A 14,193-nucleotide genomic window follows, 5' to 3' on the forward strand; every position below is an offset into this window, starting at 1 on the left:
TTTGAAAACAAAAGACACAAAAGCTTTAATTTAAAGAGAAGTGTGAAATAAGACAAAAAATATGTACAGAACATTGATTAACTTAAATAAAAATACCTTTTCCCCTCCTTTTAAAACTAAAGTATAAAATAATGTCGGATGGAAGGACAGTTGTGCAAAAAAAAGTTATGAATTGATTCTTCGAAAATGACTGATAGGAAACTCAATTTCATAGTGAGCTCTTTGCTCAGTCAAATCTCCACCAAGCCTCAACAAAAACAGCATTCATGTAAAAAAAAGAAAGAAAATCCAAACATTATAAAATAGATTTGTATATCTTAAATATATATGGAATTTATATACGAAACATGCTGTACAGAAACCGCATGTACAGAGACTGAAAGGAATCTACATCATCCCTTTTGATTGACACCTGGGTCCGTCCAATTAGCTGTGCCTTGCTCTAGTGTTTGATTGGGATTGGTTGAATGACGCCGACCTGTTCAAGATGGAGTAGCCCTCAGTGTGCTTAGCAATAGTAATACTTTACAAACTCTTTACCGGCTGAACAAGAGATCCGTTCTAAACATTCAAGGTTCTAAGCAAAGCCCAGAAATGTCCTTAAAGAGAGAAAGGAAAAAAAGCAGTTCAAAGTGATTCAGTATATCTACCCAAAAGCTGAAGTAAACACATAATTCATAGATACTAATACCTGGGACTTTACCAAAACCCAATTAATGCGTGACTGTGCTACAAATTATGCTTCTTCTATTCCTCCTTTTCCTGTATTTTTTAACATTTCCACATATAACAAAAAGAAAGTAAAAAGAGGTTATCCCCAGTGGAAACCCTGAGAATGCTTTTCCTGTGGTTCGCCCATTACTTTGTGTGATAATAACCGTGTAGAAGGCTGTCCTCTGGTAAATAGGCCTGTATGGATCATAACACTGCACCAAGTCATTCACAGCTTTCACTCAGCCACATAGGGGGCAGGAGAGCAACAGATGTCAAGAGTGCCAGCTTCTGTTCCACACGTCATCTACCACAGACCGCTGGGCCCCAGACACCAGAACCCCTGGGATATCAGAACAAGAACCAATGGAACTCTCAAATCAGAAGTAATTGGATGCCTGGAATCGGAACCCGTACGATTCTTCAAATAGAAATCCAAGGAATCAGAACACCTGGGTAGTCTTCAAATCAGAACTCCTGCGATTATTCAAATCAGAACACCTATGATTTTGAAAACATAACTCCTTGGATTACCAAAATCACCACTCCTTTGATTCTTCAGAGCTCTTTGGATTGGGGAAATATAGGAACATCTTGGATTCTTCCAATCAGAACTCCTAGGATTCCTGCCATCAGAACGCCAAGGGTTCCTGGAATCAGACCTCCTCTAATGTGTTGATAACAGTAGTGAAGTGTGAGTGGGAACAAGATCGACCTCAGGTGGCTCCCAGGGAACACTTCCAGTCAGAAATCATACTTCAGAAAACCGTTGCCGAGAGGACCAAAATGACACCAAACAAGAGTGTGTGCGAGTGTGAGAAGGTGTGAGAAGGGAGTCATAACAGGAAGAATCTGATCCCCAGATTCAAAAGATCAGCAGAAAAACCCTTGTATCCATTCACAACATACCCTTGACACAAACATTGCTCAAATAAATATTCCACCTTTATTCAATTTTTGTTTATTTCCAACTAAAACGCTGGATGTAACGGTTGCACAGCAGTTGTAGGGTAGGTTAGTAGTAGCAGAAGATGCAGTAGCAGTAGTACAACGCTAGGGGGCGGCGTACTGCAGGCCAGTACATAAGAGGTGCCTGTGTGTGCATGTAAGTGTGTGAGTGATTGTGGGTGTCGGTGTGGCTGTGTGTGAGTGCGGGTGTGTGTGTGTGTGTGTGTGTCTGGTAGCGCCGCTTGCTAATTCAGCGCTGGACCCTGCAGTAGAGAAACGTAGCGCTGAGCGCGGCTCCTCAGAGAGAGGCATTGGCCAGTCAGCCGAAACACGCGCTGATCAGTACGCCTATAGGAACCGCCTCGGGATCAATCAGCCTATAGGAGCAGCTCAGGGAACCGTCGACACCAGAGAATCTGGGATTCTTCAAGTAAAAAAAACAAAAACAAAAAAGGACATTCCACTCACCAGAAAACGTAGCAAATCAAACAACACAAGGCGTGTTCAGTACTCCAGTTAGTGTTCTTGTGATCAACACAATGTCACTGGTCAGTATGTTTCATCATAGAGCCCAGTCCCAATAGCCGCTTCTGGGACTAGTTACCATGCATAACTAGTCACATCTGAGACTGGATACTAGGCTTAACTCGTGATATCTAGGCCCGTCACTAGCCATGGCTATAGTTAGCCACAACTAGGTCTGGTTACCAGGCCTAACTATAACTAGCCACATCCAGGACTGGTTACCAGGCCTCACTAGAGTCACTCCTAGGACTGGTTACCAGGCCTAGCCGTAACTAGTCATTGGAGACTAACTAGAGTGTAAACTAGGCAGTAGAAGCACCACGTGTTGGCCTGAGAACAAGAACCAGGTCAGCTGTGAGACAGGTTCCGTCAGGGAGAACCAATCAGCGTGTCCCTGTGAGGAGGCACAGTTTCAAACACTTCAATAAATTACAGATCAATCATCATTTGGACTTTTTGGGAGTGTGTCTTACTACTTTCCATACAGAGAACACAAAAGGAGAAAAAGTAAGGGCACGTGCCAATTTGCATCATGTTTAGTGTCTTTGTCATTTGGTCGCCCATGTCCGACCAGCACACACAGCAGCTACAGATGTCAGACGGTCCCTTAGGGCTGGCAGATCATAGTGCTGCTGCTGATGTCAGACGGCCCCTTAGGGCTGGCAGATCATAGTGCTGCTGCTGCTCCGCCCAGCCGCGTCGGAGTGAGCAATCTGTCTCCGACTCAAAATAAAAATAAAAAATACGATGAAAAACGAAACAACAAAAAAAACAATCTCAGTTGGAAACGACACGTCCCTTACGATCGCCCTGGTCGCGTTGACCCGCCCCCATGGGTTGGAAACCTTTCGCCGCAAACGTCGTTACTCTCTCTCCCCCCCCAAAGGCCCACGAGAGCGACGGCGGCCTCTGGATTAAAGTCGTTTGCAGAAGTCTCTCGACCTTCTCGCATGCATCTGCGGCACCCGTTTGGCTGACGAGGAGAACGCCGCTGGTAAAAGGGCGTCCAGACAACAGAACGTGAACGCCCGACGAGTTGAGTTTGGTTTGTTTCCCCCCGGGGCTCCGACCTCCAGCCAAACTGGGGGTCCTTGATTTATTGGATTGGTCCAGCAGGGCGGGGCCCCCACCGCAACAGATCTGATGGGAGGGTGTGTGTGTGTGTGTGTGCCTTGGCCCCAGGGCCGTGGCCCAGTGTCGGGGGAGCAGGGGGGGGGCTCGGGGAGGGTCATCGGAGGTGCTCCAGGAGAGGCAGCTCTGTGGACTCCTCACGCGGGGTGGGGGGGTCCCTGGAGGTCAGCAAGGGGCTGCTGTCCAGCGCCAGGGTGGCACCCAGAGGGTCAAGGGTCACGAAGGTCTCTGGTGGAGGTACGGGAGCAATCATCTGCCAAAACAACCAACACAATCAGACGGGGAAACCGATAACATCTAAACATGTATCTCGCCGCATTGCAATCCGTCTATCGGTTATGCTAAGCTACATTGGCTATGCTAAGCTACATTGGCTATGCTAAGCGGCGTGATCGCTAACACATGACTTATTTTATCCAAATCACTGCACTATGCAAAGCTGGAACATTACCTTTACTGAAACTGATATCGACCGTACACATAATGTGCAGTGGGTTTTCTGTATGGATTTTTGCATTAGCTCAGCAGACTATGAAAAGGCTAATCATGGCGTGGCTGCATTGAAAGGCTCATATCGATACCAGCTCGTGTTGGTATGGTCTCCGGGTCTGACCTGCGTGCGGACGGTCAGCAGCTGCCCGGGGTCGGCCTCCGACGCCGGCCCGTTGAAGCCCTTCTTGGCCGAAAGGCTCCACTTTCCAAAATGGCTGTCGTAGTGCAGGCCGGAGCCCAGGGCGAGGCCCAGACCCAAGCCCGACCGCGGGCCTCCGCGCTGGGCCGAGCTGTCCAGGAAGCTCCCCGGGCAGAAGCGCTCGGCGCCCAGAGGCGAGGGCCCCATGGAGCTGCTGAAGGAGAGCTGGGAGCTGGACAGGTGCTGCCCCAGCAGCCCCTGGATGGACGAGGTGCGCTGCAGGGAGCTGAGGAGCCCCGCCTCCATCCGGCCCTCGGATTGGCTGAGCAAGGCCAAGGGGAGGGGCTGTGGGTGGTGTGGCCAACTAGGGGTGGGGCCCACAGGGTTGTCTGTACCTGGAGTGGAGAAGAGGGATATTCCACACACTGGACCGACTCTGTATGTGTCAGCTACAGTAGTAGTGGGCCCGTAGTGGTACACCAAAAATGGCAGCCTGAAGAACCCGCCTAAATGTATGTAAGGGATAATGTATAGAACGCAGGTCATTATCGAGAAAATAAGCCCCGACAGGGCGAACAGGACACCGACGCGCAGCGGAGGTGTCTTGCTTCGCCATGAAGGGGCTTATTTTACGATAATGACCGGCAAAGTTCTATACATTATCCCGCTTATTACACGGCTACTTCCCAAAACGAAACAATTTATTTACAATGTATTCGTTACCAGCATTCATAGTGTTGATCAGCAGAGAAATAGTCCGCCCAAGACGTTGACGTCGTTGCTTAGCAACCGACTGTGCTTGGGTTGATACATATCCCGCTTATTACATTGACAAGTTACCGGACTACGTGCGGAGTGATACCAAAGGCAAAAAGTCCTTTTGTTTACCTTGACAGCGGTCATTATTCATCCGTTGCCAATGAATTATCAAAAAATAATTCAACGCCGGAAGTTGTGAAGTACCCATGCAAGTGAACGGAACGTTGAAAAGACCCGTGTAATAAATATTAATAATGCCTATACTGGCTAGAGTCTCTATGGTCTACAACTACAAGGCACCCGAGAGGTTTGTGACGGCTGGAGCCAATCAGGTCGGGGGTCTCACCCATAGAGGGCTGCAGGGTGGAGATGTGGGGGGGGGGCAGGCCCGAGGCGGGGGTGCTCTGGGTGGTGTGGGCGGTGGCGGGGTTGGTGGAGATGGAGGCGGAGCCTCCGCCACAGTCCGAATCCTCAATGTTCCCGCCACTGTTACAGCCGGCGCCACAACCCTTCTGTAACCTAGACGACGGACCAAACAAAGTGTACATTATCAAGTTCACGTTCTTTATTGCCCCTAAAAGCGAGTCGTTTTGCTGCCTGGATCACAATACATCAATAAATACACAACAGAAAATCAGTGAAACATAAAAGGTAGTTCAGACAGGAGATCCGATTACAGTGCAACGACCATAAGTGCCATTTGGAAGCAGATCCGTGCTATTTATAGATCCGGAGGCCCATGGCAGTAGAGAAGGGAGGGCTCCTAGCAGGCGCCCTAAAACAACCACCTGACGGGGGCAGCTCAGATGTCTGGATGTAGCTCCCGCTGGGCAACTGGTGATGGCAGTTTCAGAGAGAGGGTTAAACCTCCCTGACGCTCCTAGTGTTACGCCCCGGTCTGTGACATATTATAACATTCAACCAAACACCAGTAATGGCCTCATAAAAAAAAGAAATCACATTTTTTCAGCTGAAACAGGGAGTTCACTTCCACTTTCAGAATAGCGGGAGCTTTTCAGATAAATGCAAAAGGCCCATAAAGCGGGCCCGCCTCCCTCCAGACACTTGGCCTGCCACCTTGCTTTGACTTCCAAGTCGGTCCTTGTGGACCATGTGAGTCATGTTCTCAAACCACGGCACAATACAGAATTTAGAGATGATTCAATCAATCTGAAAGAGTTATTATTTCAGTGGCGACGATAAACTGAGTTATTGAGGGGAATATCATGATAGCTGTGCCTCAATCTACTTCAGGGATTATTATTGAAAAGCAAATAATTTCAGACAAATAATCTTAACGTACTTAACTGTTCAATATTTGCTCAACTGAGCCAATATTTTACTTCAACGTATTGACCTTACAACTCTAATGTAGTTTTAACAGAAAGGTTTTTACCAAGGCGAGGTAAATGCATCAAGGTTATGGCTTTGCTAAAAGGCTTCCGCGTACTGAGGTTATAGGTTTTACTGAAATGCCTTTTCAAACATGTAAATGCGTTGAGGACACGGGGTCATCATGCAAATGAGAGATCCTTCTAGAAGTAAAGGATATTCATCATGCTGATGAATACTTCATCTACAAGTAGAATAATTTATGCGTCCTGGGGGAGGATCCTAACTTTCAATTGAGGGCTTTGAATATTTTCAGTGTGTGCGTGTGTGTATGCGAGCGAGGCCGTGAGTGTGTGTGTGCACGCGTCTGCGTGTAAGCATAGGCGCACATGTGCTTGTAGGAAGGTTAAGACTAGTTTGGAAGTAGGTAGGTGAGTGCGTGCCTTGCTAGGTGTCAGTGTGTGTGTGTGTGTGATAGGGCTGGGCGATAAATCAAATTTTGATCGCGTTTTTAGCATCAGAAGATCACAAAACTAATATAATCAAGTATATATTTTTATATAATGTTTTATAAAAAGTGCAAGTACAGCTGGAATCATAATTGTACATTATTTTAGATTTGAACATTTTCTATTTGACCATTTTGTGTATTTTTTTAAAGCTACATTTCTCAGTTACAAAGTGTTTTTTGGTAGAGACAGGACAACACATCATGTTTTCAAACGTCACCAGAATAATCCTGATTATGATTTCTTCCATAAGGAGCAGCCCCAGTGAGTCAGGCTAGGCGTGTGCCGCGCTCACCTGTCCCAGCTGCTGATGAGCCAGGTGTAGATGTTCTGGGGGCTGACGGGGCCGCCCCACACCGAGCGCAGCTGGGCGTGGCCCCCGGCGTAGGAGGTGGTGAGCGGCGACACGTAGATGGGGTAGCCGATGGGCTGGTCGCACGACGAGTTGATCATGTTGCGCAGCGCCTGCTTGGCGTTCTGGATGCTGCCGCGCTCCGGGTTCCGGTTGCGCAGGAAGACCAGCTCCTGCTGCTGCCCCGCCCACAGGCCGCGCACACACTCCCGGTTCACCTGCAGGGGTCAGAGAGAGGTGATGGTCAGAATCAAAGAGTCAACCAAGTTCTCTATGAATAGGCTTCTCTCTAAAAACATGTGTCCCAGCCAAAAGCTACGAGAAATGTTCATTAAAGCTTTAATATTTCAATCACTTACTCTTAAAACATAAAAGGCGTCGAGTTCCGTGAATGATAGATTTGAATGAACACTATAGCTACACAAATGCTAACCTATTAAAGTTAGAGTAGCTATGCTACGGCATATTATACAAAATCAATGCTAACCCTGATGAGCCCGAAGCTAAGGAGCCGCTCACTCCTCAGGCTATGTAAACTCCATTATAGTAAATGGGCTGCATTTATACGGCGCTTTGCTAACCAGTGGCCACTCAAACCGCTTTACAATATCGCCTCACATTCACCCAATCACACAGCGACGGCGGGGTCAACCGTGGTCAGGAGCAGCCAGGGTGAGGTGCCTCGCTCAGGGAGACCTCCACGCTTAACCCCATCGCTAAGTACACTGAGCCGATGCTGACCTTGATGACCCTGAAGCTGAGGAACCTCTTGTTGAGCATGATGATCTTGTACTCGTCGCTGCCGTCGTCCATGATGTGGCGCAGCGCCAGCAGCGAGGGCATGTTGGCCAGGATGGCCGAGCGCCACACGGGGTCGCCCTCGTGGGAGATCAGCATCTTCTCCTCGTTGGCCGTGATGGCGTCGTACAGCACCGCCGGGTCCTCGTACTCGTCAGGGGACGTGAAGTGGTCCTGGGGAGGAGGAGGAGGAGGAGGAGGAGGAGGAGGAGGAGGAGCAGCAGCAGGAGCAGAAGAGAGGTAACACATAAGCTCACCTGGCAAGTGTTAGGGTTTGCTCTTCTCTATTGTGCTGAGCTGTCCTTGAGCAGGATAACTTGGTATCTTCACTGCTTCCAATGATCACTTGTACAAATAAACATTCCTCCAATCCTTCAAGGAGAGGCACTCGCAGCCAACTACAGCTCAAGGCCTGCTTAATCACATCCGAATACTAAGACACTTTAGATACAGCATCTGCTACATGATTTAATGCTTCTATAAATAACTCAATTGCACAAAAAATAACTAATTGATTAGAAGAGTGTTGTGAAGAGCGTGCACAGATCTGATCCACGTTGTACCTGGTGAAGTTTAAGGGACATCCGCACCCCCGGAGCCACCACCCGGTTAAGCAGGTCCATGTCCGCAAACACCCACTCGTCCCTTGGAGAGGTGATGCGGAAGTCCCCCTTGAAGAGGGCATGGAGCCCGTACAGGAAGGGCTCCAGGCTGGAGTGAGAGCACACACAACACAGTTAACCCACTGAATTACTGGGGATGTATACCATTTATACAACGGTAACACTTTGGAAAAAATAAAATAAACATTTGAGGTTTAGAGTACTAGACTGTGGAGTGAAGTGGGATAGACTACGGTGTGTGTGTGTGTGTGTGTGTGTGTGTGTGTGTGTGTGTGTGTGTGTGTGTGTGTGTGTGTGTGTGTGTGTGTGTGTGTGTGTGTGTGTGTGTGTGTGGTTACCTGGCAGACATGCTGTGTGAGGCAGTGCCCAGGGCTCTTCTACCCAGAATGCAGAGGCCGAAGCAGAGATTCACCAGAGCCGAGTCCCTCTCGCTGTTCACAGGCTGCAACACAACATCATTAAAACATCAACAACAGAGTCAGGGGGCATTGTTCGTACAGAGAGTACAGATGCTTCACACCTCCTCCCGGAAGCACAACGAACACAAGGAGATAACAACCAGGACCTTTGCACAGCAATGTTATTATCTCAACAAACTCAACACCGTAATCAAGGGTCGCAATCAAGTGCAGTGTTCACAACAACTGTATGGAGTAATGGCTCGATGCTGTAGCTCCTTAATGCGTTAACCTGCTGCTCCTGTGTGTGTCTCTGTGCGTGTGCCTGTATGAGTGCCGTTGTGTGTATGTGCATGTTGTTTGCTAGCTGTGAGTGTGTATGCATCTATGCGTATTGTGTGGCGCACACACACACACACACACACACACACACACACACACACACACACACACACACACACAGTATGTCTGTGTACCCATGCGTGCCTACCGTTTGCCTCCTGCTGTTGCAGTACTGGATCCAGTCCAGGTAGACCATGCAGAAGGCTGCAGGGGTGATGCCGGCAGCGCGGTGGTCGTAGTCCTCGTCGATGTTGAGGTTGAAGGTGGGGTCGCTGTCCACGTAGCCCGGCCCCAGGCAGGGCCTCAGGGCCTCCTGCACCGCCTCGTTCAGCAGCCACTCCTCCAGCTTACTGGAGCGGTTCACGTAGTAGATGATGCTCTGGGGGAGGGAAACAAACAGTATCATGTACTGTTATTAGAGGAGTAGACGGTTCTCTCGTGGAGGGAAACAAACAGTATCATGTACTGTTATTAGAAGAGTAAATGGTGCTCTGGGGATAGAAGTATTATATAGGTGACACCGTGACACCTTTAGCAAAAACAAAATATACAATACTGTTCTTCACAGAGTAGATGATAGTCTGGTGGAAGTCAAAACTAAATAATAGTGTTCCTCACATAGATGATACTCTGGTGGAAGTAAAAACTAAAGATAAAATGCTGTTCTACGCAGAGTAGATGATACTCTTAAGACCGAAAGGAACACAGCCAGTGCGTCGGGAGCGGGCACAGACGCAATATAAAGTTCTAAAATGTTTGCATCCTATTTAAAGCGAGCTTGGGCTTTTTCTTGGTCAAAATATGACCCCATTGCTTGTGTAAAGCTACCAATATGAGAGGAGATCGGCGTGCTGTATGCTCTGGGCTCTATTCCATTATTAAATAAGGAAGAGACAGCTAGTGCACACGGTGACGCCTAGCCGAAGGGTTTGGGGTTGAACTCCAAAGCACACAGTCTAGCGGTAGAGTGCCTAACTTCCTATCTGCACATCAATGAAATCCCCTCTAAGTGCTCTGAGTATCTTTGGATAAAAACATCTATTAAATAAATCGAACCAAACTCGGTTTACCCATTCAATAATATTCTGTCTGCTGCAACCCGGTTCTTTTAAATCAAGGCTGAAGGATTTTCTTTTTGACACTGCTTTTCATCTGATTACATTTGAGACTTTAATTCTACACATTTTTAATTGCGGTGAAATGTTTATGAAGCATTTTGTCTTAAATACTCTTAATGTTTCATGCGCAGCACTTTGAACTGCAATGTTGCTGAAATGCACTACACTCACTCCGTTGGAAGTAAAGAAACTCAGTGGTAAATAATACCCCACAAAAAGCGAACTTTACTACATCTGCCGCCCCCCTGTGGCGGGGCAGTGCTTCCAACGGCCCCGCTCCCGTCTCGGGGTAATGATACGTCTGATGTGCTGACGCGGGGGCCCGCTTCATGCTGAGCCTAGCATGTGGATGGGATCGTGACACAGTCCAGCAGCAAGGCCCGTGTCAGCACTCTGCAGGCCTGTGGTGGCGCTGGGAGCCAGGGCTGCTGCTGCTGACGCCGGGCTACCCTGCCCACTGGGGAGGACATTGCTCACAGCCGCAAGGCCGATGGAGGGGGGGGGGCACCGCCGCACAACGTCAGAGGAAACATCATTAAATTCCCATCTGAGACACTGAGTGCAGCCGCAGCACTCCCTGGCATGGCACCATGCGATTGTTTTTCTTTTTATTTACACATACGTATGTGTGTATGTGTGCGTACGGGTGCGTGCGTGCGTGCGTGTGTGCATGTATGCGTACGCCGTACGTGTGTGCAAAATGCAGAATCTCTGCGAAGCCATTTTGTGACCTCAGTTGTGCACTTTGTTGATTGAGCCGTTGTGTTGAGACCAAACTGTAAATCTTGAGATGTCACTCACCATTATAAAAACAGAAAAAGAAAATCAAACCCTGGTCTGTGTGATTTCTGGGGCTGCTCTACAACGTCAGCTTGGGTCTTTTATAGGAACTTGGTCAATACCGCACTTGGAAGTTTCTGATTCTGATTGTGTGCTTGATTAATGCCAGTTTCTCAGTTCTCGGCTTCCGCACTACTGAATGCCGTTGACTCAAGCCAAAAACGTCCACTTTATCGTGTTCACACTACAGGAAGATTATCCCAATTTGTGAATGACTTCCCCCTCCGCCTCTGGTCAGCAAAGCCCTGATTTCTTGGATGGCTCTCATGATTTCCTTGCAAGGTTATCCTGTACTGTGGGGTATGTTTGGATTGGATACTACTTACCCGAACCAGATAAACATTGAACATAACATGTTGAATGTTTAAGATCCAACAGTCTGTACTTTGGCGGTACACAGAGGAAGAGTCTAGGAGCCACACTGACCGCTCCTCGCCGCAGAAGCAGCAGCGGAAAACAAGAAAGTTTGAAGGATTTGCGAAAATAGTGGGCACCGACTCCCACTGCTCAGTCCATTTTATCTACATCTAATGACCTCATCCATAGTTTTTTAGTTATTTAAGATGCCCATAATGTTAGTTAAATGGTAAATGGACGGCAATAATACAGCGCTTTTCTAACCAGTGGTTACTCGAAGCACTTTACAATGCTGCCTAATATTCACCCATTCATACACACATTCACACAGCGTTGGTGTTGTCCACCACGCAAGGGAAAAGCCAACCACCTGAGCCACATGCCGCCCGTCGTTAACTCTAAGAACACGTTTTTTGACCCCGAGATTGCAATCGTGTTGTGGTGTTGGCAAGTCCGTTGCCTTCCACCCACAACACGAGCAAAATTGTTAAACGTAGCCTCATCTATCGTGAGGTGTGTGGTCGTTTTCTAAATTAGAATAATAGCCTAGTGCGTACCAGTTACGAGTAGAAGCAGATTATACTACCGTCCTACACAGGACGCTATAAAAGTGTTGCCTACTGCCTATTGTATTAGCTAGGTTCTCTTCCTTTGGGCCACGTTAACAAACATGATAAAATATAATATTGTGCATCCAAATATTCAGAAACACAATAAATCATATCTCGCCTACGGACATTCATCCTATTGGCAGTCAAAAATTAAAGCGTACAGTATTTTATCCCGAGGGCCCTGCAGAAAACCCTCTGCTAAATACACGTGTGTGCATGTGCCCACCTTGACGTAGTAGGTGATGAGGATCTTGCGCAGGTCAAACACCTGCAGCATGGAGGCTGCGTTGTTGTCGCTGATGCTGTAGCCCTCCAGCACGTACTTGGTGGCGGCCACCTCCCAGGCCAGCCAGCGCTGGCCGAAGGCGGCGTTGAAGGACAGCATGTGGGGCAGGTGTCCCGGCTCGCAGCAGCAGCAGCCCTCGTCCTCCTCCACCCCCTCCGTGATGGCCTCCACCTCCCGCTGTTGGCAGTACGTCCCTGGGGAGACGGGGGGGAGGGAGGGAGGGAGAGGTGGTGAAGCAGCTGGAGGTGTAAGGGGGTCAAGAGGAGCTCCCTCCCCACGGCGGAGAATGAGCTGGGTGGCCGGTTTGGCCTTGTTTTACCGGTTGGTTTTACCGGTTGCAGATGAAGACCACAGATTTTACAGTTGATCATTATCCCCCTTTTAGCCTCGCAAACTCATCCGTAATGCACAAAGAGATAAAGTTTGTAAGATAACAGAAAATACAAACATTGATAAATAAACATTGACTTTAACCAATAAATTGAAATAGAGTCAAACAGTGTGACTTTCAAACACTTTTACACTATAATTATGTAGTTCAGTTCTTTCCTAGGTGTTTATTAATTTTAAGCACCGTGTCATTTAAAAAGGTCAACCCCCCCCCATGCAAACACTGATGCTTTGGTATCTCTCTCCCAGAAACACCTCTAATGACTCTGCCCAGTCACTTGTTCTCCTATCTCTAGCATCGGGTCTAATCATTTCTTTTCATTCAGCTTGGAGACGCTGCCGTGCTGATCAATGGAAACAGCCGTCCAAAGTGTTGAGCAGCGATTTGCGACCGGATCCCTTAAACATCGACGCATCAATTCCCCTCGCGAAGGGAGACATCCTTCTTTGTACATCGGGTGTTTTCAACGTGCAAAGCAAAATGGCAATCCGCCCCCCTGATGCAGAATTCCCAGCCGGGCCCGGTAACTAGTTCTGCTCCTTTGCGAAGCCCGGGACCACACTCCACACTGACCTCTGAACTCCAGGCCGCGGAGCTGGAAGGTGACCAGGCCGTTGCCGATCTCGATGACGTGCACCAGGGCGTTGAGGTAGTCGGAGGCCAGGATGAAGCAGTCCCCCGTGCTGTAGTTCCCCCAGCGGCCCAGCAGGAGGTCCCCGCACAGCGAGTGCTGCAGCGAGCGCGTCAGGTGCTCGTAGAAGATGGAGTTCAGGTTGTTGTCGTCCGCGCCTTGAGAGAGACGGATACCGAGAGGATCAGAGAGGAAGAGGATCGGAAGAGGAAGAAAGAAAACATAAGAGGCCCCGAGAGAAAATGGAAAAAGAGGGAAAAGAAAGATAGAAGGAAAGAATGGAAGAGGGGGATGGAGCAAGAGAGCAAGAGAGCAAAATACATCATGGGGAGGGTTCGAGGAAACGAAAATGGTTCTCTTTCTGAGACAGAGGGAAGGAGAAGAGTGACGTTTTTTTTTTTTTTTTTTATATATACCTGGGTTCCGGTCCAACTGGGTGGCCAGCCTCGTGTTGGAATGGTCCACTCGCTTGGTACTGTGGAAGGCAAAGAAAATAAGAATGAAAAGCACTTATCCCCCCCGAGACAGAAGGGAAGGGAAACACGATTGACTTAATGCTAAAAAACAAAAAAGAAACCTACTTGTAGTCGCGCTCCCAGAACTTGACGGGCCGGGTGTAGGACGTGACGAACACGGCGCTGCCCAGCACGGGGTTGAGGGGGGTGGAGAAGAAGGCGGAGAACACAGCCTGCACAAACAGCACGGCCGAGTCTGGGGCAACACGAGTGGGTTAAGGACGTCTGGAGCTGAACAGACAGGCCCCCCCCCCCCGCCCCGATCGAGCCGTGGTTAAACCCCTGCAGGACCCTACGACACGTGCTCCGGCTCCCCAGACCCACCTCCGAGGACAACTGTGGACTCCTTGTTCTTTGAGCCCTTGCGTTGCACTTAGAATTCACT

The 14,193-nt window shown here is 48.6% G+C and overlaps 1 protein-coding gene across 3 annotated transcripts in view; it reads right to left on the reverse strand.

The window, feature by feature from the left end:
- The window catches only part of LOC115547002 (pecanex-like protein 3), a 35,348-nt gene continuing 21,155 nt past the window's right edge, over positions 1-14,193 (reverse strand). For all 3 annotated transcript variants that reach the window (XM_030360891.1, XM_030360892.1, XM_030360889.1), the window contains exons 25-36: positions 13,875-14,004; positions 13,710-13,768; positions 13,236-13,451; positions 12,212-12,465; positions 9,208-9,438; positions 8,658-8,761; positions 8,260-8,407; positions 7,640-7,870; positions 6,842-7,116; positions 5,052-5,224; positions 3,929-4,341; positions 1-3,568 (exon numbers count right to left, since the gene is read on the reverse strand). In XM_030360891.1, the coding sequence (XP_030216751.1) occupies positions 3,413-3,568; positions 3,929-4,341; positions 5,052-5,224; positions 6,842-7,116; positions 7,640-7,870; positions 8,260-8,407; positions 8,658-8,761; positions 9,208-9,438; positions 12,212-12,465; positions 13,236-13,451; positions 13,710-13,768; positions 13,875-14,004 (2,390 nt within the window). In that variant the 3' untranslated portion in view covers positions 1-3,412. The remainder of the gene's footprint in view (positions 3,569-3,928; positions 4,342-5,051; positions 5,225-6,841; positions 7,117-7,639; positions 7,871-8,259; positions 8,408-8,657; positions 8,762-9,207; positions 9,439-12,211; positions 12,466-13,235; positions 13,452-13,709; positions 13,769-13,874; positions 14,005-14,193) is intronic.

This window comes from Gadus morhua, chromosome 7 (assembly GCF_902167405.1).
Source record: "Gadus morhua chromosome 7, gadMor3.0, whole genome shotgun sequence".
NCBI classification, from domain to species: Eukaryota; Metazoa; Chordata; class Actinopteri; order Gadiformes; family Gadidae; genus Gadus; species Gadus morhua.